The sequence below is a fragment of the Puma concolor genome, chromosome B2, assembly GCF_028749965.1.
Source record: "Puma concolor isolate L17-30 chromosome B2, mPumCon1.1.hap2, whole genome shotgun sequence".
NCBI classification, from domain to species: Eukaryota; Metazoa; Chordata; class Mammalia; order Carnivora; family Felidae; genus Puma; species Puma concolor.
In genome coordinates, this window is record NC_141671.1 from 41831395 (window position 1) to 41859377 (window position 27983).

Below are 27983 nucleotides of genomic sequence, written 5' to 3' on the forward strand. Positions count from 1 at the left end.
TCAATTTGTGTCTCTGAGCTGACCAGAGGCCCTTGTTTGCAGGTCCTACCTGACTGTAGTTGGGGACAGGTTCCCCAGGTTGCCTGAAATTTGCCTGAGTATGTGTTACAACATGAGGGAAAGAGTGACCAACCTCAGAGGGTCAAGGAGAAAACTCCATAGTAACCCCCGATTCCTGGTGAATCTCTGCGGGAGCTGGAGGAACAGGATTCCACGTTTGATTTTTTTTTTTTTTTTTTTTTTTTTTTTTTTTTTTTTTTTGGTGTACTATATTTCCTTTTAGGTTTTTTTCCGTATGTCTTTTAAAAATTTTAATTCCAGTGTAGTTAACATATGGCGTTATGTTAGTTTTAGTGTATGAGGACTCCATGGTTTTTTTTTTTTCAATGTTTGTTTATTTTGAGGGGAGAGGGAAGGGCAGAGAGAGGGAGCAAGAATCCCAAGCAGGCTCCTCCCCTTCGGCATGGAGTCTGACATGGGGCTCGAACCCATCAACTGTGAGACCATCAAAAGTCGAAATCAAGAGTCGGACACAACCAACTGAGCCGCCTAGGCACCCCCCAATGTTTTCAGTAACCAACTTTAGGGGCGCCTGGGTGGCTCAGTCAGTTGAGCATCCGACTTCAGCTCAGGTCATGATCTCATGGTCCATGGGTTTGAGCCCCACATCGGGCTGTCCGCTGACAGCTCAGAGCCTGGAGCCTGCTTCAGCTTCTGTGTCTCCCTCTCTCTCTGCTCCTCTCCTGCTCATTCTCGCTCTCTCTCTCTCTCTCTCTCTGAAAAATAAATAAACATGACAAAAAATAATAACCAACTTTAGTCTATATTATTTTGAAGCAAATCCTAGACATCATAGTAATTGAACTCACACCTGCTTCAATATGGATCTCTAAAGGATGATTTTTTAAAATATAACCCCAATTTCATTATTCTATCTAAAAAATCTTAACAGAATGTAATATATCTGTAAGTCCCACCAGGAATTACAAAATTTCAATGTTGGTATTCTCTAGGAATTTGTCAGTTTGTTAGAATTAAACTAGAATTATGTTGGGGTGCTTGAGCTGCTCAGTTAGTCTAGAAAAGTATGATCCATTGTGGAAGAATAATAATGAGGTATTCAAATAATACTAGATCTTCTGGGGGCACCTGGGTGGCTCAGTCAGTGAAGCATCCTACTCGATCTCAGTTTAGGTCATGATCTCACAGTTCAGGAGTTCGAGCCCCTCACCCAGCTCTATATGGACATCGCGAAGCCTGCTTGGGATTCTCTCTCTCTGTCTGCCTTTATTTTTATTTAAAACTACTTACTGGGGCACCTGGGTGGCTCAGTCAGTTAAGTGTCCCGACTTCAGCTCAGGTCATGAACTCACAGATCATGAGTTCGAGTCCTGTGTCAGGCTCTGTGCTGACAGCTCAGAGCCTGGAGCCTGCTTTGGACCCTGTGTCTCCTCTCTCTGTTGCTCCCCCGCTTTCTCTCTCTCTCTCTCTCTCTCTCAAAAATAAATAAAGATTAAAAAAAATTTTTTGACTAGTATTACATGCGTTTTTAATCATGCGAGGTCTTTGGGAACACAGTCTTTGCATAAAATGCAGCTACACTATATTTAAACCCTGAATGAATATTTATTTAGTGTTTCTTATACCTGTTTATGTGCTCTTTGCTGGGAATATGAAGATGAATATGACAAGATCCCTGCTTTTGAGGATAGCTCTATGATATTGTCTTATGCTGTTAATTTCTAGGTGATAGTCTATTAGTAACATTTAAGTTTGAAGTCAGTCTAGTGTGTTAGTACACTGTAATTGAGCGATAACTTAATACTTCTACAAGCTATGCAGTATAAGTTCAGAGCACCCCTCATTGCTGGAGGGCTTTGTTATTTTCTGAGTTTGGTATCTCTTGAACCACCTCAGCTCTGAATCTAGATGCAGCAAAGACTTTTGGGACTCAGCCAACGCTGTTTTGATAACCTCCTTTGTTGGGACCCAGGCCCCCAGCCTGGTGCAAAATTGGCAGCTGAGACTGAAAGAATATGACAAAGAGAGGCCTGGAAAGCTTTTCCCTGGGACCATCTCTGCATCAGTCAATGTGTATACAGGTCTTCTGTCTGTGGATTCTTAAGTGGATCTTGAAATTTTGAGAGGCCGCTAGCAAACACGGTTAGCACAATTTTTATGAGCCCCGAAGTTCTCCAGTGTATATATTTCTGGACAATTTTATTTTATTTTTTTTTTCAACTTTTTTTTTTGGGGGGGGGACAGAGAGAGACAGAGCATGAACGGGGGAGGGGCAGAGAGAGAGGGAGACACAGAATCGGAAACAGGCTCCAGGCTCTGAGCCATCAGCCCAGAGCCTGACGCGGGGCTCGAACTCACAGACCGCGAGATCATGACCTGGCTGAAGTCGGACGCTTAACCGACTGCGCCACCCAGGCGCCCCTATTTCTGGACAATTTTAGAATCTGTTAATGTTTCTCACACTTGAGATCTCAGATCACCCAAGGTTATTTTCTCAGACACTAGCTTGAGAAACACTGATTTGTGTGGTTAATGATTTTATAGTCAGTAATCTTAAGGTTATTATCACTGTGTTGGAATTTATCTTAAAGAAGTTTGATGTGTTTATCAAACAATATCACTATTCTGTTGCTAAAATAATCATGATTCTTGATTTTTATGGATCCTTGGGTTTTCTTTTTTTTTTTTTTTAGTGTTTATTTTTGACAGAGAGAGAGAGAGAGAGAGGGTGCAAGCATGAGCAGGGGAGGGGCAGAGAGCGAGGGAGACACAGAATCCGAAGCAGGCTCCAGGCTCCGAGCTGTCAGCACAGAGCCCGACGTGGGGCTCAAACTCACGAACCGTGAGATCATGACCTAAGCCGAAGTCGGACGCTTAACCAACTGAGCCACCCAGGCTCCCCATGATCCTTGGGTTTTCATTTTCAGATTGACCACTGTTGATGGTCATTCTTTCACAGCACACAAAAACCACTGCATTTTAGGAGTTGGAGAAGTTAAACGGTTTTCAAACTTGTTTTCTCCTAGCTAAATAAGAATTGAAGGGGGAGAAGTGGAACATCAGAGTGTCTCCACCACCAATATTTAGGCCTCCAAGAAAGCTCCTGGACACCTTGGAGAATCCTAGGTCACCAGGGAACAAAGTTTAAAAATCAGAGCTGTGGCTATTAACTTCATTTAGGGGTGGACAAATGGGCCCTGAGAGATTGGAGCTTGTCGGTAATCACACAGTTAGTTAATGTCAGGTATCCAAAACAAGCCCTTTGCCTTCCAAATTCAGTGTTCTCCCCGATATGTCCCTTGCTCTGTAAACCTTGCCAGACTTTACCCTGACCCCCTGAGGTTGGCCACTATTTCCCCCCACCTTAGGGCACATTGTTTAGCCGGCTGGATTTCTTAAAAATGAGGTTTATTTCCATCCTGCCTCATTCTAAATAGGAATTAAAGCAGCTTTTTAAGGCCTTCAAACTCTACATTTCATGAGGTGAACCAGGGCCCAATACTGCCTACTTAATGGTCCTCTTTTCTGATGGAGGAATTTTTTAATCCCCAAGTTCTTCTAATAATATTTCTTTTTTTTTTTTACTAGTTTATCAACTTTATTTTTTTTTTACATTCCTTGTGAATTTAATGCACTAAATACACATACACATACAAACAAGTTATAAGTATTATAGAATAGGTCTATAATCTTTTTTTTTTTTTTTTAAGGTCAGGAAACAGATTTTATTTTTTTTTATTTTTTTTTCTACCTTTATTTTTATTTTTATTTTTTTTATTTTTATTTTTATATATGAAATTTATTGTCAAATTGGTTTCCATATAACACCCAGTGCTCATCCCAAAATGTGCCCTCCTCAATACCCATCACCCACCCTCTCCTCCCTCCCACCCCCCATCAACCCTCAGTTTGTTCTCAGTTTTTAACAGTCTCTTATGCTTTGGCTCTCTCCCACTCTAACCTCTTTTTTTTTTTTTTCCTTCCCCTCCCCCATGGGTTCCTGTTAAGTTTCTCAGGATCCACATAAGAGTGAAACCATATGGTATCTGTCTTTTTCTGTATGGCTTATTTCACTTAGCATCACACTCTCCAGTTCCATCCACGTTGCTACAAAAGGCCATATTTCATTTTTTCTCATTGCCACGTAGTATTCCATTGTGTATATAAACCACAATTTCTTTATCCATTCATCAGTTGATGGACATTTAGGCTCTTTCCATAATTTGGCTATTGTTGAGAGTGCTGCTATGAACATTGGGGTACAAGTGCCCCTATGCATCAGTACTCCTGTATCCTTTGGATAAATTCCTAGCAGTGCTATTGCTGGGTCATAGGGTAGGTCTATTTTTAATTTTCTGAGGAACCTCCACACTGCTTTCCAGAGCGGCTGCACCAATTTGCATTCCCACCAACAGTGGAAGAGGGTTCCCGTTTCTCCACATCCTCTCCAGCATCTATAGTCTCCTGATTTGTTCATTTTGGCCACTCTGACTGGCGTGAGGTGATACCTGAGTGTGGTTTTTATTTGTATTTCCCTGATAAGGAGCGACGCTGAACATCTTTTCATGTGCCTGTTGGCCATCCAGATGTCTTCTTTAGAGAAGTATCTATTCATGTTTTCTGCCCATTTCTTCACTGGGTTATTTGTTTTTCGGGTGTGGAGTTTGGTGAGCTCTTTATAGATTTTGGATACTAGCCCTTTGTCCGATATGTCATTTGCAAATATCTTTTCCCATTCCGTTGGTTGCCTTTTAGTTTTGTTGGTTGTTTCCTTTGCTGTGCAGAAGCTTTTTATCTTCATAAGGTCCCAGTAATTCACTTTTGCTTTTAATTCCCTTGCCTTTGGGGATGTGTCGAGTAAGAGATTGCTACGGCTGAGGTCAGAGAGGTCTTTTCCTGCTTTCTCCTCTAAGGTTTTGATGGTTTCCTCTCTCACATTCAGGTCCTTTATCCATTTTGAGTTTATTTTTGTGAATGGTGTGAGAAAGTGGTCTAGTTTCAACCTTCTGCATGTTGCTGTCCAGTTCTCCCAGCACCATTTGTTAAAGAGACTGTCTTTTTTCCATTGGATGTTCTTTCCTGCTTTGTCAAAGATGAGTTGGCCATACGTTTGTGGGTCTAGTTCTGGGGTTTCTATTCTATTCCATTGGTCTATGTGTCTGTTTTTGTGCCACTAATAATATTTCTTAGTCTTTTCTGTCTTCTCTTCATTGCTGCTAGAAGACATCAAAATGAAGGAAGTTCTTTGTTGAATAATAACTGAAAAACTCAGAGCCCATTGTGTTGAGTTTGATTGCTTCTTTGTATTGCAAACGAGTATAATTGTGAAAATACAGTCATGTTTCCTTTTCTAGTAAAATGTCATATTATTTCACAAAAAAGCCCCGGAGCTTCACCTGAAGAAGCTTGAGAATCCCTGCCAAAACTCTCAGCACTTCTCACATTGCATTGTGATAAATTATTGAATGTCTCCCTTCCAAAAGAAAGTGGGTGCCTGAAAATCGGAAACCATGGCAGAAAGTTTCACACTGTCTTGCAATTACAAAATTTAATAGCCCATAACTATTACCATATAGTAAAAGGAGTACAAAGAGAATACTTTAGGGGCGCCTGGGCGGCTCACCCCTGTCAGTTAAGCATACAACTCTTGATTTTTGGCTCAGGTCATGACCTGCCAGTCTGTGGGATCGAGTCCCACGTCTGGCTCTGTGCTGACAGTGCGAAGCCTGCTTGGGATTCTCTCTCTCCCTGTCTGCCTGCATCTCCCCTACTAGCTCGCGCTCTCTCTCTCTCTCTCTCTCTCTCTCAAAATAAATAAATAAGCTTAAAAAAAAAAAGAGAGGGAGCACCTGGTTGGCTCAGTCAGTTAAGTGTTCTACTTTGGCTCAGGTCCTGATCTCACAGCTTGTGGGTTTAAGCCCTGCATCAGGCTCTGTGCTGACAGCTAAGAGCCTGGAGCCCGCTTCAGATTCTATATCTCCCTTTCTCTGTCCCTTCCCTGCTTGCGCTGTGTGTGTGTGTGTGTGTGTGTGTGTGTGTGTGTGTGTCAAAATTAAAGAAACACTAAAAAAAAAAAAAGCATACTTTATAAAATTTTTTAATGTTTATTATTTTTGAGGGAGAGACAGAGAGCAAGCAGGCAAGGGGCAGAGAAAGAAGGAAACACAGAATTGGAAACAGGCTTCAGACTGAGCTGTCAGCACAGAGCCTGATGCAGGGCTTGAACACACAGACCATGAGATCATGACCTGAGCTGAAGTCGGCCACTTAACCAACTGAGCCACCCAGGTGCGCCAAAAAAGAGTATTTTATATCTTAATTGACATAAACAGCTACTTGCCCTGGGTAAATGGTTATTTTATGGCATAATTTTTTGATCATGACACTCATTGGAAAATTGTTCGGCTAAAACATAGTCATTCACTTTTCAGCATTGCTTTTACAGTCCTACAAAAATATTAAGTATGCTTACATTTATTATTTTTAATTTATTTAATAAATCATCATTTATTAACTTTAAGTGTGCTTACATTTATTATTACATTTTATGTCATGCTCATTTGATATCCCTAGCCTTAATACAGTACCTGGCACATAGTAGGTGCTAAATGTTTACTAAATGCATAATGAATAGTGACCAATTTTATTAAAAATACAGATTAAAGAAGCAGCTTTCCTCCTTCCCTAAGCTATTCTGCAGGGTAGAAAACAAAAGGAGGCATGGGATAAAACTGTACGATTGATTTAGTTTCCTCTTCCCCCCTCCTTAATATACTCTGACTTATAATTTGTGCTAATGAATTCATATAAACTGTCGTTACCTCCTAACGTGATTTTTTTTTCAAAACCTTAAAAATAGCCGTTGTAGGGCTGAGATGGAGAAACTGGGACTGAATTTACTTTCCTGCATTAAAAAAAGTTAAAAATAGGATAAAATATATTAAACAGTGGTTTTGAGACATGGGAAATCAGGCAGCATGGAGAGCAACTCCTGAGAAACGGAAAACGGATAAGGTGAGCCCTATTTGTAATTGTTCCAGCTTACTGTCTGGAGAGAGTTGCCAGGCCACAGCGTAGGGAAGGGGACCCCAGATGGAGTCTGATCATCTTCCAGGGATGAGCTGATGTGGTTGGAAGGGGAAAGTGGCTCAAACACAAGGCACAGTACCCGAGAGGAGAGTGCTACCCAGACAGAAAACACCTGAGTCCTCAGCTGATGACTGGTCAGTCCATGGGGGCTGAGGGACAACTACCCAAGTCCTGGGAGAGAACCACCCAAAAGGATCAGAGGAAACAATGCTTAGAGCTCACACAGGGCAGAAAATGGTTTGTGTTCCCACCTGTGAGAGTGCGAAAATCCTTGCAATCCATGAGACATCAACAAGGTACGCCATCAAGTGAAGGGTACTGCCTCAGGATAGGGCAAAACTAGCCCTAAGGATTGACAGAGCTTAAAAGCAAGCCTCAAGATGATCAAATGATTTAATAAGAACTTAATTTTGTCCTAGACAAAGTTCAAAAATATCTGCAGGGATCCAAAACTATCCAGCACTCAATAACACAAAATTAACAATGTCTGGCATCCAATAAAAATGTACCAGGCAGGGGCACCTGGGTGGTACAGTTCAGTGATTTAATTCCAGAACATTTTCATCATCCCAAAAAGAAACCCCATACCTGTGACATCTAGGTCTTTGCAGTCTTTTGCTAAAACCAAGAACGCTGCACTGGATATTCTTACACACATGTGCAAAAATACCTGTAGGACAAATACCTGAAAATATTTGCCAAGTAGAATAATTTGTGCACCTAAAATTTTGAAAGCTATTGCTAAATTATTCTCCCTAGAGGTTATGGAGTTTACACTCTACTGGCAAAGCGTAAAAGTTGCTGTTTCCCCACTTCCTCACCATCATGGTCCTTTACCAAACTTTTATCTTTACCAGTCTGATAAGTCATAGTATCTCATTGAAATTTTAATTTATATTTCTCATGTTCAAAGAGAGGTTGATTATTTTTATATGTTTAGGGGCTACTTTCCTTTTTTAGTGAACTGATGGTTCATATGTTTGATTTTCTGCAGGGTAGCTGTTTTTTTGTTTTGTTTTGTTTTGTTTTGTTTTGTTTTGTTTTGTTTTGTTTTGTTTTGTTTAGGGGAAGAGAGAATCTTAAGTAGGCTCCATGTTCCGTAAGGAGACAGACACGGAGCTCAATCTCATGACCGTGAGATCATGATCTGAACCGAAATCAAGAGTTGGATGCTCAACTGACTGAGCCACCCAAGTGTCCCTGTTTTTCTTTTGTTGTTGTTGTGTTTATAGAAGGTATTTGTGTATTAGGGAGAAAAGCCCTTTGTGATATGAACTGGAAGTATTTTTTCCACTTAATGTTTTTTGGGGTTTTTTTAGTCTTTGACTTTGTTTACTTTTTTCCTTTATCATGCAGAATTTTAAAATCTGATGTCAAATTTGTCAATCTTTTCTTTTATACTTCTGTATCTCGTGACAGACTTTCCTACTCTAAGATTACAAAAAAACTATTTCTCCCATGTATTCTTCTAGTACTTTAAGGTTCTCCTCCCCTCTCTGCCCCTATTTAATTGTTTGAATTTATTTTTGTATAAAATGTAAAGTATGGATCTCCGATCTTTCCTCTATACAGCTAACACCTTTCCCCCATTGATTTAAAATGTCACTTTTATACTGTGTCCTCTTGATTAAAAGCCACTATTCAAAGTGTTGACTCCGATAAGGACAATTTTAATACTAGCTTTAATTTTTTTAAGAGTGGTAATCCGGAGCACCTGGGTGGCTCAGTCAGTTAAGTGGCCAAATCTTGATTTCGGCTCAGGTGATAACCTCACGGTCTGTGAGTTCGAGCCCCGGGTCAGGTTCTGTGCTGACCGTGCAGAGCCTGCTTGGGATTCTCTCTCTCCTTCTCTCTGCCCCTCCCGTGTTTGTACGCATGCACACATTCTCCCCCCCCCCCCAAAATGACTAAATAAAAATAAACTTAAAAACATAAAAAGAGTGTAATCAGGTGTCTGAGGCAGTGATTTCTGACCTGTTGGGATGCCTGTCAGGATTCTGTAAGAAATACAGTCCCCTTCCCTCTGTGACAAATCCTCCTGTCATCAGCTGCTGTTACTGAGGGGAGTATGTCTCCCTCAAGTGTGTTGGGCCAAGAAGTAGTTTTTAACCATTGACCTAGGGGGACTCCTCTTTCACAGAGCATTCCAAATTTCACCTAGTGATTCCAGGGTTGTTACTTTACGGAGGAAAGAGCCTCAGCAAGAGTCCAGAAGGAAAGGGGGAGCCTACCTCTCCAAAGAAAACTAAACTCTTTACCTTGGAGACATTAGTTTCTGATCCTCAGGTTGTCTTCCCACACTAGAATTGTCAATTTCTACACCTCTCCTTTGGGAAATTGCCTTTGGTGGACCATGTGTCCTCCTGGGGAAAGGAACTACTGGGTTAGACGTGGGATGACTGTGCTTTGGCAGTGTGCAGAGCTGGGGACATAGCGATAAGAGTCATCTCTTTTAATTTGAAACTCTTTAAAGTCAGAAAAGAGGATGGCCCTTTAAAAAGTGGAATTCTCCGGGTACCCCTGACTGTAAAATAGGCTTGTGGAGTTCTACCCACAGGGGGCTAGCGACAGAGGCTTGTGTGGTTGGATGGATGCCACTGACTAGGACAGATGTCCCCAGGGAGCATTCTGTCAAGTGTTGGAGCAGCCCCTTCAGTTTGATAGTGGAGGATGCACAATGGCTTTTACTTTCATCCAAAGTTGTGTAAGTGTTCTCTTGTTTACGCCACTCAAGGAGTAGCTGGTCACTTTGAACTTTGGGGTAGCAGATGTTCTCGGTGCTTGAAAGTCCCAGTGGCGGTGACACCTTGGTAGAGTGACCGGCGCTGACATCCTTTCTCAGTTTGTTAACCTTTGGGTGTCTCTTCCGCTAGAGGAACGTGTACAGGTGTGAAGTCATGAGGGAAGCTGGGATAGTTGGGAAAGGTTGTTGTGGTATAGGCTATTTTTCCCTTACATTTTCATTAGTTTGTTCCAGAAACTATGGACACTATAAATAATAATAAATCATATCCACTTCATAGGCTTCATGATATGTCCTAATTGCCTAATTTATTCCACGTGATTGTGATGTCTGGGAGACGAGCTCATGGCCCAGTAATGAGCTGTGGCTGATGCAGTTCTACCACATAAAATATCAGGATTTAAGGGAGGCCCTTCCCACAGATTTCTCTGTATCTATTTAATGATCGTTTTCCTGCTTTTCCTAGCTGTGGCATTTTCACTTCTCAGAAGTCTGGTCTTGCTAGCATGTTCCTAAGTAACTCCACATCTGAGGCCTCAAAGCACATTTCACCTTGCCTGCCACCCTTTTCACACTTTAGCCTGGATGTTACCCTTGGATCGGCCTTCCCCCTCTTCTTCCTCCTGTGTCACCCACCATCTCGCCTCTCCACCAGAGTTCCACTCAGACACCTGCTCGTCACCCCCAGGCCATTCAGCACCTGAACAAATCCCCCCCCTGCGGGAAGGTCTCACATTGGGGGATACTTACCCCTTCCAGACCCTTCCTGGGGAGAGCAAGTTTCCTTCCATGTGGCAGGAGCCAGTTTTATACTTGTCTGGCCTCGTGACTGAGAGGATGGGAGGTCTGGGGGAGCTGGAGAGGAGATGGCAGTTTTAACCAAGGAAAAAACACTGAGTAGAAATGATCCCTTTTGCCTTCTTCGGGCGTGTCCCTCTTCTGGGCATCTCTTCAGGATTTCATTCCTCCGTCCAACTGCCGTTCACAACTGCCCTTTCCAACTGCTCCAGAACTCTTGGCCCCGGCATTCCGTGATGTAAATTATTCCACGCATGGCTCGAAATGGGTGCGAAGCAGTGTTGCCAGGTGTCGGATCACTAGTGTAAGTTTACCGGATCTCGGGGGAGGGACGAGAAAGGGGGAGAACTGCTCTTGGAATTTGTCCGGTTGTTACCACTTCAGCCCGGAGCACAGTTACCGCGCTGGCTGAGCTTGATGCTGGCGGTGGCTGGGGAGAGAGGGAGCTTGCTGGGGGCTGGGAGCCGGGGGTGAATTGAGGGTTGAGATTTTCCACTGTAAAGATTCCAGTGATGGGATGTAGATTGTTTGGAATTGAAGGGTTGGCGGTGCTGCTGCTGCTCCTGGGGGAGGAACCTGGGACCTCCGGGGCAAAGCCAAAGCCAAAGCCTGTAGCAGCCCAGCCTGGAGCTATGGTGTCTCCTCTGTCTCAGAAAAGTAGGGAGAACCGGCTTTTCTGTTTCTGTAAAGAGAGCCAAACTATGGCAAGAAATCCACATTGCTCACCGTGTTTGGAAACACTCGGTCATAAAACTCAAACACCTCTTGGATGCATGAGATTTTTCTCTAAAACAAATACTATTTTCTCCCTTTTTGCACGATATGTTTTGAGGAAGTTCCTGTTCCTGGTTTACGGTCCCTTTGGGGAATCTGTGTGGGAAGGATTGCCGCCAACTATCTTTGATTTATCTAGATTCCTTTATGACTTGTAAGTTAAGGATTTGTGTTCAATAAAAACAACTTAAATTGAATATTTAGTCTCTTGAATAACCACAAAATTAAAAAAAAACTCCCATTAAAAACAAGCAGTTAAAGAAAAAGCTTCCGTGAATTACACAGTTATTTAGGAAAGTATAGAGTGTATTTTTGTGTTGCGTTGGCGCGACTGGCTTTAATCTGCTTTCTAACCAGTGTTCTCTTATTCCTTTTGTGTAGTTGTCATGGATGATGACGACGACTCGTGTCTCCTTGATCTTATTGGGTAAGATGCTCATTCCAGAACCAGGGTGAATCAGATGTGTAAGGTTTGCCGTACTAAAACAACCTACTATGCTAGCATATTAAAACTGGGTGGGTTTTGGGGGCACCTGGCTGCCTCAGTCAGTGGAGCGTGTGACTCTTGATCTCAGGGGCATGAGTTCAAGCCCTACATTGGGAGTAGAGATTACCTAAAATTTAAACTTATACCCCAATGTTTATAGCAGCACTTTCAACAAGAGCCAAATTATGGAAAGAGCCTAAATGTCCATCAACTGATGAATGGATAAAGAAGTTGTGGTTTATATATACAATGGAATACTACTTGGCAATGAGAAAGAATGAAATATGGCCTTTTGTAGCAACGTGGATGGAACTGGCGAGTGTTATGCTAAGTGAAATAAGTCATACAGAGAAAGACAGATACCATATGTTTTCACTCTTATGTGGATCCTGAGAAACTTAACAGAAGACCATGGGGGAGGGGAAGGGGAAAAAAAAGTTAGAGAGGGAAGGAGGCAAACCATAAGAGACTCTTAAAAACTGAGAATAGGGGCGCCTGCGTGGCTCAGGGTTGAGCGTCTGACTTCAGCTCAGGACATGATTTCACGGTTCATGAGTTCGAGCCCTGTGTTGGGCTCTGTGCTGATGGCTCAGAGCCTGGAGCCTGCTTCGGATTCTGTGTCTCCCTCTCTCTCTGCCCCTCCCCTACTTGTGCTCTGTCTCTCAGAAATAAATAAATGTAAAAAAAAAATTTTTTTTTAAAACTGAGAATAAACTGAGGGTTGATGGGGGGTGGGAGGGAGGGGAAAGTCGGTGATGGGCATTGAGGAGGGCACCTGTTGGGATGAGCACTGGGAGTTGTATGGAAACCAATTTGACAATAAATTTCATATTAAAAAAAATAAAAATAAAAAAGCTGGGTGGGTTTTTAAAATAAAAATCAAGGGGCACCTGGGTGGCTCAGTTGGTTAAGCATCCGACTTCAGCTCAGGTTATGATCTCACAGGTTGCAAATTCAAGCCTTGCATTAGGCTCTCTGCTGTCTGCACAGATCCCACTTCAGATCTCTGTCTCTCTCTGCCCCTCCCTAGCTCTCACGTGCATGCTCTCTCTATCTCTCTCTCTCTCAAAAATAAACATTTAAATAAAAAATAAATAAATAAATAAATAAATAAATAAATAATCAACATAGATTAACAAAGATATTTGGATATGATAGGGTTCATACTTAGGTTATCCTTTATTAAATTTACTTTCTAACAAATCCCAGAGACAGAAATAAGTGATAATAGGAAATGGAACAACATCAGGAAAATCAATAATAAAACCAAAAAACTAATAAGGGCACCTTGGTGGTTCAGTCAGTTAAGCATCCAACTCCTTGATTTTGGCTCAGGCCATGATCTCATGGTTCATGAGATTGAGCCCCACATCAGGCTCTGTGCTGATAGCATGGAGCCTGCTTGGGATTCTCTCTCTCTCTTTCTCTCTCTCTCTCTCTCTCTCTGCCCCTCTCTCTCTCTCTCCAAATAAATAAATAAATAAATAAATAAATAAATAAACTAAAAAAAAAACACCCACAAAACAACAAAACTAATAAAATCGTTTAAAAACAGGGAGAGAATTTTACTCAGGCTATGTCATTTTCTTTTGACCCTCGTGAGAATGAATCCTAAATACAGGTTATGTATTTATTTGCTGATTTCCTTTCCTTGTTGTTGTTTTCCAGAGACCCACAAGCATTGAACTATTTTCTACACGGACCTAGTAATAAATCTGTAAGTAATACTTAGAACATCACAGATATAAATTTTGTTCCTTCTTTACAGTTAAAGTAATCACCTTATTGAATTTGTACCTTTGCAGAGCAATGATGACTCAACTAGCACAGGATATTCTGCAGCCAATTCAAATTCAATTTTCGCCAACTCCAGTGTGAGTATTGGAAGCTGAATTCAGTGGTCAAGTGTTTCTCCCTCCTTGCTGCCTTGTGTCCGGAGGCTTCAATCGCCTTTGGATCCTGATGGGAGTTATTACCTTGTCTCTTATAATTGGCATGGAAGGAAATCTACCGAATGGTGTTGACATTGTCTCCTTTTAACTTAGTCAATTAAGATAAACTATATGAGATTTACTTTGCCATTTTCCTGACTTATAACCTAAGAAAGCCATATTAGGATGTTTAGGGACTTGTTACATAGCTTTAAAGAAATAACTCTTCATTACAAACATTTTCATCTTAAAACGAGAAAAAAAATTAATGACTGAAAATTACTGAGCATTTAGTATGTTCTTGGCACCAACTGTTTAGCATGATTAACCTCATTAATACACATGATAACTCCAAGAAGTAGGTTCTATTACGATCTCTATTTTATGGATGAGGAAACTAAAGCACAGAGAGGTTAGTACTTGCTTAAAATTATACAGCCAGGAGTTGGAGAGCTAGGATTCTCCCTCAGATCACCAATTCTGGATTCCATATTCTCAAGCTCTAGGAGTGTCCAGACAAGAAACCTGACCTGGGGGATAGGGAAGTCCTGCCTACAGACTATGTCCAGATGACTACATTCAAGCCTATCTTAATCGAGTGCCTTCTTCCATCATGGATGGTAGCCCAGAGTCAGACTGCCCCAAGTGTAAATCCTCACTCTGCCACCTCCTAGCCCTGTCACCTTGGATATGTCACTAAATCTCTATAGAGTTCAGTTTCCTTATTTATGAAACCAGGAGAATAACAGAACTACTTCCTAGGTTGGTTAACATTAATTGACTAGTCCAGGGAAATTACTTGGTACAGTGCTCAATAAAGATTAAGTTATCATCAGGGCCTTTATTTCCTTCATCTATGACATGGAATGGTATTCAGAAAGCCCTTGGGAGTGCAGAGTTCTTTCACGTATTTGAGTGTGTGTGAGTTGTGTCAGATCATAGGATGTATGACACGTCCACATGCTACAGGTGGCTTTGAAGTTACAACACTGATCTCCTGTAAGGCTTGTGAATCAGTAGCACTTTTGAAATTCATTCTGAACGAGTAATAATTTTATGTGGTGCCATTAAGCACATAAGGTAGATATTTAGCCTGTCCCTTGACGTGAATGATTTTTATTTACCAACTCTCCCCCTTCCGTGTGAGTATGACTTCTGACTTTTCAGACTGCCAGTATGTATTTATTGGGAATTTCTATTACATCATGGGAGGTGAGGTAGAAATTTTTTTTTCAGTAGAACTATTTTTCAAGGATGGCCGTTTAAACTTATGGCCTGTTAATTTGTACATTGTAAAAACATTAAACTGTGTATGACCATTCAGGAGATATCCATTGTTGTCTAGATATTGTTCCGCAAAAAAAAACATCTCCTTGCTTCCATTTGCTTTCCCCATTTCCTTTGGGAGGACTCCTCAAGTCCTACCGCATTGGTCCTGCTTCAACTGTTGAGGGTTGAGGGTCAAATGATGTAGTCTTCGGTTTTCTACCTAGTTCTTCCCATCATCTATGAGAATCTCTACACTTTTGCAAGGTTGCATTGACCTGTTTTTAATTTTTTTTCTTCATCTTTTTTTTAAATGTTCAGTGGCATTAAAATACTTATGAAATTTACCATCTTAACCATTTTTAAGTTCAGTAGTGTGAAGTACATTTGTGTTATCCCTACCTGTGGATTCCGTATCTTTTCTTTTATAAATTTTGACATGTCCCAAGAAAAACTGGTAGACAGTGGAGTATATCTTATTTATCACGTTCGTTTCTCTTCGTATGCCTGTGTTGTCTCTAGTTGGAATGCCCATTCCTAAGGATTCCTTAAGGACAGAAACTAACACACAAGTGGGTGCTTGATGACTAAAATGTTGATGGACTTTTACTTTTGAATAGGACACTGATATCGTTTTGAAAGCGGCGTAATAAGCGGATTCCTTCTAAGAAATCGAATGACCGCTCACTCGTGTGGGAAGCTTGTTTTCGTCTGGACTGGTCTTGCCTGGGGTGGTAGGGATAGAACTAGACATGTTCTGAGAAGCCCGGAATGACAGGGCTGAATCTAGGATACCTTATGGACCTCTAACAGAACAGTACCCAGAACTCCCAAAATTCACTTAGATTCCTGTCGTGCAAAGGACTAGACATGGCTATTTCTTGGATTCTTACACACCCTGGGCCGGGTCTCACTCAAGCCCTGGACTGGGAGCAGTCCTGAAAAATAAAGCCTTTGTCAGTATCTGAAAAAATGGAGCTAAACTCCAGGTAGTCATCAGTATGATCCTGTTATGTATCCATTTTCTATGAACTAATTTACCAGAGCACTGAATGTGTACGCTTACAGAAATAATGTTAAACATCATCATGAAGGAAATTCAGTATCAGAATAAGCTGAGCACTTTGAAGAGCTGTGCCTGTTAGGCTTTATTCTATTCAAAAGTGAGGTTTGTGTTGTGTTGTTTTAAGAGCTTCTTTCAAAGGTTGGATATGCCAGGTAACATACTTGTGTATGTTTTTTAGAATGCTGATCCTAAGTCATCCCTCAAAGCCGTAAGCAACCAGCTTGGAGAAGGGCCCAGTGATGGACTGCCACTTTCAAGTAGCCTTCAGTTTCTTGAAGATGAACTTGAGTCTTCTCCTCTTCCCGATCTCAGTGAGGACCAACCTTTCGACATTCTTCAGAAATCCCTGCAGGAGGCCAATATCACTGAACAGACATTGGCAGAAGAGGCATATTTGGACGCCAGTATAGGTTCAAGCCAACAGTTTGCACAAGCCCAGCTTCATCCTTCTTCATCAGCATCGTTTACTCAGGCTTCTAATGTTTCGAATTACTCAGGTCAGACGCTGCAGCCTATAGGGGTGACTCACGTGCCTGTTGGAGCATCATTTGCAAGCAATACGGTGGGGGTGCAACATGGCTTTATGCAACACGTGGGGATCAGTGTGCCCAGCCAGCATCTGTCTAATAGCGGTCAGATTAGCGGTTCGGGTCAGATACAGCTAATTGGCTCATTTGGTAATCAACCCTCCATGATGACTATTAATAACCTAGACGGATCTCAAATCATATTGAAGGGCAGCGGGCAGCAAGCCCCATCAAATGTGAGTGGAGGACTCCTGGTTCACAGACAGACTCCCAATGGCAACTCCTTGTTTGGGAGCTCCAGTTCCAGTCCCGTAGCACAGCCTGTTACCGTTCCATTTAACAGCACAAATTTTCAGACGTCTCTACCTGTGCATAACATCATCATACAGAGGGGTCTTGCACCAAATTCAAATAAAGTCCCGATCAATATCCAGCCAAAGCCTATCCAGATGGGTCAGCAGAATACGTACAATGTGAACAATTTGGGAATACAGCAGCACCACGTTCAACAAGGGATCTCCTTTGCCTCCGCCAGCTCACCCCAGGGCTCCGTAGTTGGTCCGCACATGTCTGTGAACATCGTAAACCAACAGAACACAAGGAAGCCAGTCACCTCACAGGCAGTGAGCAGCGCTGGGGGTAGTATCGTTATTCATTCTCCCATGGGCCAGCCTCACACACCCCAAAGTCAGTTCCTCATACCCACAAGCCTTTCTGTCAGTTCCAACTCGGTACATCATGTCCAGACCATAAATGGGCAACTGCTTCAGACTCAACCTTCTCAGCTCATCTCCGGCCAAGTGGCCTCAGAGCATGTCATGTTGAACAGAAACTCTTCCAACATGCTCAGGACCAACCAAGCATATTCTGGACAGATGCTGAACAACCAGAATGCCGCCGTCCAGTTGGTGTCTGGGCAAACGTTTGCCGCCTCTGGAAGCCCAGTGATTGTCAATCATGCCTCTCCTCAGATTGTTGGTGGACAGATGCCCTTGCAGCAAGCGTCACCAACCGTATTACACCTGTCACCTGGGCAGAGCAGCGTGTCCCAAGGGAGACCTGGCTTCACCACCATGCCCTCGGTGACCAACATGTCAGGACCTAGTCGGTTCCCTGTCGTCAGCTCATCCAGCACTGCCCATCCTAGTCTTGGGTCTGCGGTTCAGTCGGGTGCATCAGGATCAAACTTCACGGGAGATCAGCTGACCCAGCCAAACAGGACTCCAGTACCGGTCAGTGCGTCTCATCGTCTTCCAGTTTCTTCTTCCAAATCTACCAGCACCTTCAGTAACACCCCTGGAGCGGGAACCCAGCAGCAGTTCTTCTGTCAGGTACATTTGCTTTATCGCACAAATGTTGGGATGATTCCAGAAAAGGAAAATGGAATGTGTATTTCACAGAATATAATTTTCATCCTAAACTCCCAATTTATTCATTAACAACTCTCTTTTTTTTTTTTTCTTAAGTTTATGTATTTATTTTGAGAGAGAGAGAGCAGGAGAGGGGCAATGAGAAGGAGAGACAGAATCCCAAGCAGGCTTCACGCTATCAGCGAGGGACCCAATGTGAGGCTCGAACTCACAAACTGTGCGTGAGATCATGACCTGAGCTGAGCTTAACCGACTGAGCCACCCAGGCGCCCCTCACTAACGATTCTTTTTTTCATTAACAATTTTCAACTTGTGATTGATTGCCTTTTTTTCTTCCTAATTAAAAAGATTTGTTTTTTACTTTTTATTTTATTTTTTTAGTTGAGAGAGAGAGAGAGTGTGTGTGTGCGAGCAGGGGGGAGGGGAGGCACAGAGGGAGAGAGAGAATCTTAAGCAGGCTCCACACTCAGCAAGGAGCCCGACGCAGGGCTCGATCTCACGACCCTGGGAGCATGACCTGAGCCGAAATCAAGAGTCGAACACTCAACTGACTGAGCCACCCAGACACCCCCTTAATTAATATTTTTCATCCATCATAGCATTGTGGTTTGGAGTGGGGCTCTAGAGTCAGTCTTATGGATTTGAATCTAAGCTTTATGACATAGAGCAAGTCTTACTTTAACTTACCTCTCTAGACTTACTTTTCTTCATCAGCGAAATGGACATATATTCCCATGGGGTTATTGGGGGGATTAAATGAGATAATCCACACAAAGCACTTAACGTAGTCCCTAACAGCAAATAGCAAATACTCGATGAGAGCCAATTAATACATATACTTGATGAAACGTATGACAGGCATTTAAAATGAAAGCTTATGGTAGATTATTTACTTACATCATATAGTAAGCCGCTAGGTCATGTAACTATGGACTGGGTGGAGACGTTGTGACTGCTTCTTGGGTGTCAGTCAGAAAGGCTCAGGGACTCAGTACGATTCACCAGTGGGTAACTGCCCTGTGCGGGAGGGATGTATACAGAGGGAGGGATCCAAAATTACTGTGGGCAGTTGGTAAACCCACAGAAGGATATGTTTCTAAAAATCGTCTCAAATGTCATCAGCTTTGGTCCTGAACCCCTATCTGTGGATCCTTGAATTCCTCCTCTAGCTTCTAATTCACGCTCATCCTGAACACTGTCCGTAGTTCCAGCTCCACACCCCGCCTTCACCTCTGTGGTCGACCCTGTTTCGTCCTCCATTTCCACTGCCTTGCTCCTCCATGTTTATTTATTTATTTATTAATGTTTATTTATGTTACAGAGAGAGAGAGACACAGAGCATGAGCAGGAGAGAGTCAGAGAGAGAGGGGAACACAGAATCCGAAGCAGGCTCCACACCAAGCTATCAACACAGTGTCTGATGTGGGGCTCAAACTCACGAACAGTGAGATCAGACCTGAGCCGACGTCGGACGCTTAACCGACTGAGCCACCCAGGCGCCCCTCCTCCATATTTAGATGTACTCAAAAACCTCTCCGTGCTGGGTACATCGATAGTTTTCAAACTGTATACCTTTGACTTAGTCATTCCACTAAGAGTCCTAGGGAAACAAAGATTATTTATGATCAAGGACATTCAGTGTATTACTTTCAGTGTCAGAGGTTGTGTGTGGGTGTGTTTGGAAATAATGTCAGACTTCTAGAAAAGTCAAAGTTGCAAGAAGAGTATAAAGAATTGTCATATACCCTTCACCAAGATTCCCCAAATGTTAACTTTTTACTACATTTGTTTTATCCTCCTCTCTCTCTCCCCTTGCCCCCCCCCCCATACACACACACACACACACACACACAATTTTGAGAGTAAATTGTAGGCACGATGCCTCTTTAGCCCTAAATACTTTGGACTTCAGTCTAAAAACGGAAACATTTGGGACGCCTGGGTGGCTCAGTCGGTTAAGCGTCCGACTTCAGCTCAGGTCATGATCTCACAGTTGGTGAGTTTGAGCCCTGCATCGGGCTCTATGCTGACAGCTCAGAGCCTGGAGCCTGCTTCAGATTCTGTGTCTGCCTCGCTCTCTGCTCCTCCCCCACTCACACACTCTCTCTCAAAAATAAATATTTTAGAAAAAAGAAAGAAAAAAATGGAAACATTTTCCCACATAACCATAGGTAGTACAGTTATCAAAACCAGGAAATTAGCATTAGTACAGCATTTTTACCTAATCTACAGACCTTATCCAGATTTAGTTGATTTTCCCAAGAATGCCCATTACAACGAAAGGGGGAAAACTTGTATTGTTTTGTTTTTATGGCCCAGGGTCACTGTCTAATTGTGTCATAATGTCTTTAAATCTGGAACATTTCCTCCATCTTTTTTGGTCCTTTAGGACCCTGATATTTTTGAAGAGTACAAACCAATTTTTATGTAGAATGTCCCTCAATTCACATTTCTCTGCCGTTTCCTCATGATTAGATCCAGGTCATACATTTTTGATAGGACTGCCGCAGAAATGATACATCATCATCATGTGGATTTGTCCCATTCCCGGTGGTGTAAACTTTGAACGCTTGCTTAAGATGGTGTCCGATGCTTCTTAATAAGTTTCTTCTAGGAGATACTTTGACACCATGTCAGTATCCAGTCACTCATCAAACTTGCACATATGTTAAGTTTCCATTGATAATTCCTGACCAAATCCATTATTATGGAATCTGCTATTGCTGTGATGGCCACCAAATAGAGATTTTCTGATTCCATCATATGTTCTACATTAATTGTTGGCATTCTTCTCTAAGAAAGCATTTCCTTTTCTTCTTTTACTTACATGTTTGTTTATATCAGTATGGACTCAGAGGTTCTTATTTTACTCAGGGGGTTATATATTGTTGTAGTCACTTATCTTGATGCTCAAGTTACTTTGATGGCCACTGGGCACCCCTCCAAATTGGCTGCTGGTCCTTCTGACACATTTCCATTGTGCCTTGAGCACTTTCTTTAATTTCTGGCAAAACAAGATGTTCCGTGTTTATCTTTTATTTTCCTGACTCTGCCCTGGAACCAATCATTTACTTAAGGAGGCTCATTCCTTCTAGTGGAGAGCAGTATTTAGAAACTATGACCTGAGCACTACACGTTCATTGCTACTGACCTGGGACTTATATATATTTACACACCCCCAACATCTGTAGCTATTTATATATCAATCTGTATTAAAAGCAATGAGCTCCTGGGGCGCCTGGGTGGCGCAGTCGGTTAAGCGTCCGACTTCAGCCAGGTCACGATCTCGCGGTCCGTGAGTTCGAGCCCCGCGTCAGGCTCTGGGCTGGTGGCTCGGAGCCTGGAGCCTGTTTCCGATTCTGTGTCTCCCTCTCTCTCTGCCCCTCCCCCGTTCATGCTCTGTCTCTCTCTGTCCCAAAAATAAATAAATAAAAACGTTGAGAAAAAAAAAAAATTTTAAAAAAGCAATGAGCTCCTATTGATACTTCCTATTCTAATCCAGGACCACTGGGTTCATTATTCAATTCTCTTTCTTTTCCATTTCCAAACATCTCCCATGTTTCCTCTTTTCTAACAGTGAGAAAGGCAACTCCACAATATATCTATATAGATATGTAGGTATATATAGGTATAGATATATCTATACAGATATATAGATATAGATATAGATATGTAGGTATAGATATATAGATAGATCGATATAGATATATAGATACAGATATATCGATATAGGTATATAGATACAGATATATAGATATAGGTATATCTATTTGCTCAATCCTAGAGTACACAGAAAATGGTTTCAGAATTGCTACCCCATACCACCATGAAAAAACAAACCTACTAATGAGACTTCAGCATCAGTCTACAGTTCTGTCTTTAGCCTAAAGGCATATGGTCAAAATACTGTATTCTAAAATTACTTGGGTTAGTGCTTTTCCCTCCTCCCTTGGTGTAGTTATGCTATTCATTTGAAATATAGTCCTGCTTATTAATTGTAGGAGTCTTTCCCCACCACCCTTATTGATTATATCTATTTCATTTCTTTTGAAAGTGTGACCCATTAGCATGGCCCCAAAAGTCAGGGCTCTGCAGAAAGTATACCTTGAGCACCTCACTCCACCCTTCTCCCACCCCTCCATCCTCTCCTGCCAGTTCTCGGCCCCCTCTGTATTCACTGATCTCATTCGTTTCTAGCTATTTATCCTACATTTATTTTTACACAAATGAGCTGATACATGTAATGTGTTATGTCTAATTTCCCTTCCTTTTTTTAGATGTTTTTATTTATTTTTGAGAGAGAGAGTGCAAGCAAGGGAGGGGCAGAGAGAGGGAGACAGAGGATCCAAAGCAGGCTCTACACTGACAGCAGCAAGCCCGATGTGGGGCTCAAACTCACCAACTGGGAGATCATGACCTGAGCCAAAGTCAGACACTCAACCAACTGAGCCACCCAGGTGCCCGCCACCCTTCCCTTCTTATTCAAGTATAGCATGCTGTAGATACTCTTCTATACTTTGGTTGCTAAAAAGTTTTCTAAAAACCCAAATGTCTAGGGGCACCTGGGTGGCTCAGTCAGTTAAGTGTCCGACTTCGGCTCAGGTCATGATCTCAGGGTTCGTGAGTTCGAGCCCCATATCGAGCTTCCTGCAGTCAGCATAGAGTCAGCTTTGGATCCTCTATCCCCCCACCTCTGCCCCTCCCCTGCTCGTGTTGTCTCTCTCTCAAAAATAAATAAAAATAAAATAAAAAATGTCTAATAATAGAAGAATGATCGGCTGTGATGAAAACTATGCAGCTATTTAAAATGTTTCCGAGGGGAACCTGCCTGGCTTAGTTGGTGGAGTTTGTGACTCTTGATCTCAGGGTTGTAGATTTGAGCCCCACATTGGGTGTAGAGATTACTTTAAAAAAAAGAAAAAATCTTTTTAAGAAAATTTTTTTTTTTTAATTTTTTTTTTCAATGTTTATTTATTTTTGGGACAGAGAGACAGAGCATGAACGGGGGAGGGGCAGAGAGAGAGGGAGACACAGAATCGGAAACAGGCTCCAGGCTCTGAGCCATCAGCCCAGAGCCCGACGCGGGGCTCGAACTCACGGACCGCGAGATCGTGACCTGGCTGAAGTCGGACGCTTAACCGACTGCGCCACCCAGGCGCCCCTTAAGAAAATTTTTTTAATGTTTATTTATTTATGAGAGAGAGAGAGAGAGAGACAGAGCTTGAGTGGGGGAGGAACAGAAAGGAGGAGGCACACAGATTTTGAAACAGGCTCCAGGCTCTGAGCTGTCAGCCCAGAGCCCGATGCGGAGCTTGAACCCATGGACCATCAGATCTTGACTGGAGCCAAAGTCGAATGCTTAACCGACTGAGCCACCCAGGCGCCCCCCAAAAAAGAAAATCTTTAAAAAAATAAAATAAAATATTTTCAAAAAACAACTTAAAGATTTGGGGAAAGACTTACAAAATAATCTTTTAAGTGTACATTTAAATTTGAAATATTTAAAACGTGCATTTAAATGTATAATAAAGAGGGGCAACTGGCTAGCTCAGTCAGTAGAGCGTACGAAACTTGATCTCAGGGTCATTAGTTAAAGCCCCACATTGGGTGTAGAGCTTACTTAAAAAAATTTTTTTTAAATAAATGTATAAGATTGAATAAATAATTTGTTTTCACTCTTAGAAAAATGATGGGGAGAGACAATATGTTGAATTAGAAAACAGAAAACACTTGCTGATAAAACACCCAGAATATAACATTAACAGCAGTTCTCTGGATAGTAGATTTATAGATTATTCTCACTTTCTTCTAGTTTTAAAAACTTGCCCCACACAGGAGACATGATATCTGGACAGCATTTATCAAAACATTTATGCATTTTTAAAAATAAGTAAAATGTGCAGGGCATCTGGGTGGCTCAGTTGGTTAAGCACCCGACTTCGGCTCAGGTCATGATCTCACACACAGTTCATGAGTTTGAGCCCCACATCGGACTCTATGCTGACAGCTCAGAGCCTGGAGCCTGCCTCAGATTCTGTGTCTCCCTCTCTCTCTGCCTCTCCCCCACTCACGCTCTGTCTCTCTCTCTCTCTAAAAAATGAATAAATGTTTAAAAAAAAAATAAGTAAAATGTGCAACTGGTAAAAACTTAAAAACAGTTCCAAGAGAGTTGAGAGTGAAAAGTAAGTCTTCCTGCCAGTTCCCAAGTTTCTCTCCGAAAGCCTGCCACCGCGTCTAGGTTCTTTCTCTGTATTCTCCCTGAGAGAGCCTCTATGCATACGGACGGGCACAAATAACTGCAGACGTCTGCTTAACTCTGCAACACGCCATGGGTGTTTTTACTTAATTCCATAACTTGAGGATTGTTTTCATATCAGTATGTGTTGATCTGTTTTATGTTTGCTGTTATTAATGATATATAATCAGCTACGGCATGATCTCTCTTTAACCCCTGTGTAACAAATAATGCCTTGATAAGGAAAAAAAAAAAGTTTGTCTGAGTCCCAAAAGTTTCAGTTATCCAGAGGTAACAAGAAGCCTCCACTGGCAGCTCCAGAGTAATTTTTTGTGACCTTTAATGCCAAAAAGTATTGGGAACTAGGTCATTTGCATCAGGCGTATTGGAGTAAGGAGGACACAGCCTTGGAGACCGCATAGTTAGAAAAGTAATGTTGAGGTGTTATCTCAATTTTAAACCCCCAGAACATCCAGGAACACTTAACAGTGACTCTCTTTTTTACTTTACAATTTCCATGTAAAATTTCTGTATAAATTACTTTATAGAATGTTGTAATAAACAAAAACACCGGGGCGCCTGGCTGACTCAGTCAGAAGAGCATGCAACTCTCGATCTCAGGGTCGTCAGTTCGAGCCCCACGTTGGGTGTAGAAATTACTTAAATAAATAAATATTAAAAACAGCAACAACAATAACAACACCATTCCCAGGGACCTTCCATGTTTGTCTATTTAGGGAAATTTAATTCAGCAAGTTTTGATCCTGTAAGAGTTAACTCTACAGAGGAGTAAGTTTCTAAATATAAATTTTATTTGGTTTTGGCATAGAAAATACATGTATTTGGTTTAAAATCCAAAAAGTACAGAAAGGTATCTACTGTAGTGAAAATTTCCCTCCTTCTGTCCCCCAGCCATCCAGTTCCCTGCAGGCAACCAATGTAACCAGTTTCTTGTACGGTGAACTTAAGTCCCCACCCCACCTTTTGTATTGTGAAAACTTCCCAAACCCACAGAAAACTTGGAAGAGTACAGTGAACCCATTCACCTAGATTCATCTGTTGTTTATATTTTGTAATATTTGCTTCACCTGTGTGTGTCTTGTGTTTCTCTGTCTCTACATACACACTCACACACCCACAACCACCCACATACACACACACACACACACACACACACACACACACACTTTTGTCTCTGAACCATCTTGAAATAAGTTTCAAATGTCATGACCCCTTACCCCTGAATACTTCACCAGCTATTTAATAAGAACAAAGGGCCGCCTTCAACGCAGCCACAATATCACAACCAAAAAAGTTAACATTAATACACTGCAGTTGTATCAGATTTTTTCCAGTTGACCCAATAATTTCCTTTACAACAGTGTTTCATTCCAGAATCCAGAGAGCACTGACATCATCTGTTGTCACATCTCTAGTCCACAGCAACCCAGATCATTTGTCTTGTAGAGTGGCCTCAGTGTGGCGGTCTCTGATTGTGACTTCACGATCAGAGTCAGGCTAAACAGTTTCGGCAAGACACAGAATGTTGAGCTGTCCTATTATTGGTGTGATCACTTACTTGGCTAAGGTGGCTTCTGCTAGGTTTTTTCTCCTCCAGGTAGTCAAAGGTACATTTTTTCCCTTTGTAAAGCAGAAATGATCTCCAGGATGGTGCTTTGGGACCTTGTGACTATCCTCTTTCCCAGTCTCTCATCCAGTGATTTGAGACTCTGAGCCTCACCGGAATATTAATTACATTGGTGGTTGCAAAATGGGGATTTTCTAATGGTATTCTCCTATCTATAATTATTGGCTGGGACTTTTCCAGAAAGAAGAGCTTTTTCTTTCCTTCTCTCTCTCTCTCTCTCTTTTTCTGAATAACACTATGAACTCAGTTTGTCTGGGGCGGGGGGAGTTGCTTTCATTTTTAAACATTTTATTATGGGGGATTTTAAACATGAACAAAAGTAAACAAAATAGTGCAGTGAGCCCCTGTGCACAATTAGCTTCAGTGCTTACCAACTCATGGCTGTGCTTGTTCATCCATCCCCAGCTAAATTCCCCCACCCCCTGCCCAACATCATTGTGAGGCTAATCCAGACATAGAAGTTCATCTGTGATAGTTTAGTGCCTGTCTCTAAAAGATCATGCATTCTTTTTGTAGTTAATGTTGCATTCTGTTGCTTTCATTATTTTTCTTTTTGATGCCTAAAATGTCCCAAATGTGGTCAGTGGAGGCCTGCTAAAGACGCTTCTATACTTTTGACACGGCCACATCTACTTTGAGAATTTCGTGGCCCAAGATGCTGTGGGCATGTCTTCCTATTACCTAAACCTATTACCTCAGACCTAGAATCAGCCATTTCTCCAAAGAGTCCTGTCAACTGAAATCCCTGAATGCAGAGAATAATTTACAGGATTTAACCTTTCTTGTAAACAGATTAATATTCAAAAGTCAGTGATTAAAGGAGGCAGTTTACAACAGTTTAACCTTGCCAAACACAAGAAAACATGTTAATTTAAGTCCAAATCTCTGCAGATCGCTAGCAGATTTAGTAGCTTGTAAATTCTTCCAGGGCAGCACCCACCATGCTTGCAGGTGTTGGTTGCCATAGTGACCACCCAGCGCCCCCCCCCCCCATCCCTCCCTGCCCCTCCCTGCTTTCCTTTCCCTCCAGCTCAGCCTGACAACCTTACTGTGGAACCACTGGATTTTCAGACACCCAGACTTCAAAATCTAGGTGTTTTTTCCTCTCCTTCTATACTTTTAATGACTAAATCCTACAGATCGGTCTTTGAAAGTCTCACATCTATTCTTTCCAATAGTAACAAAAATAACGATCATATTGTTGACAACTGGTACATGCCAGGGGCTATCCATATTACTGCTAATCCTTACCTTGGGGCTACAAGTAGATACTGTTTCCACTTCACAGTCTAGGAGATAGAGGTTCAGAGCATGGCCAAATTGCTTAGCGAAGCAGACTGTGCCTGCTAGCTGGCTATACTGTACTCTTTTCTGTTTCTCTCCTTTTCTGCATCCTTGCCCTGAACTAGACTTTAAGAGGGACTTCAATGTAATGGGGAAAACAAGAGTTGGCAAGCAGTCAGAGCTTGCTTGTAGGTCCTTCTCTGCCAGGGATGGGTTTTGTGAACTAAGTTTGCATCTTAAACTCTCTGAGCCCTAATTTTCTCTTCTCTAAAATGAGGAACCCTAGCTATGCAATCAAATCACCTGGGGAGCTTTTTAAAAATATGGATGCCCGGGCCTCTCCTCCATAAATTCTGGTTTAAACGGTCTGGAGAAAGGACTCTAAGCATCAGCATTTTTCAAAAGCTCCGCAAGTGATTCTAAAGAGCAACCAGGGTGGAGAACCACTGAGTTTAGATGATTTCCAAGGCCCAATCTGACCCTAATACGTGGACAAATGTAGCAATTATCTGGGTGATTGATTTGCCTTCTGCCTCTTCCTAAAGGCAGATTTCCACCACAGTAATCTTCCTAAAACGTTTGCTTGGTGACCTGAGACTCCCCATCGCCACGGGAGAAAATACAACCCCTGGCCATTAGTTAAGCTTCTCTAGTCGAAAACCCTCCATTTTAGTGAGGCTGACCCCTCCTCCACACCTCCCTGACTGGCCAGACTCATTGTGAGCCCCATGTCTTTACTGACAT

General features: G+C 42.1%; 1 protein-coding gene and 1 long non-coding RNA gene across 8 annotated transcripts in view; one reads left to right on the forward strand and one right to left on the reverse strand.

Moving 5' to 3' along the window:
* LOC147580952 (uncharacterized) overlaps positions 1–10826 on the reverse strand; it is a 324096-nt gene extending 313270 nt beyond the window's left edge. Inside the window, exon 1 of one of the 2 annotated variants that reach the window (XR_015251241.1) lies at positions 10604–10826. This is a non-coding gene — a long non-coding RNA (uncharacterized LOC147580952). The remainder of the gene's footprint in view (positions 1–10603) is intronic. The other variant, XR_015251240.1, reaches the window with a different exon arrangement.
* Positions 1–27983, forward strand: part of BICRAL (BICRA like chromatin remodeling complex associated protein) — a 111448-nt gene that overhangs the window by 59584 nt on the left and 23881 nt on the right. For 4 of the 6 annotated variants that reach the window (XM_086706877.1, XM_086706875.1, XM_086706876.1 and 1 more), the window contains 4 exons: positions 11807–11852; positions 13581–13629; positions 13718–13786; positions 16354–18033. In XM_086706877.1, the coding sequence (XP_086563003.1) occupies positions 11812–11852; positions 13581–13629; positions 13718–13786; positions 16354–18033 (1839 nt within the window). In that variant the 5' untranslated portion in view covers positions 11807–11811. Of the gene's footprint in view, positions 1–5903; positions 6310–10830; positions 10956–11806; positions 11853–13580; positions 13630–13717; positions 13787–16353; positions 18034–27983 lie in introns of those variants that run through there. The other 2 variants (XM_086706880.1, XM_086706879.1) reach the window with 2 other exon arrangements.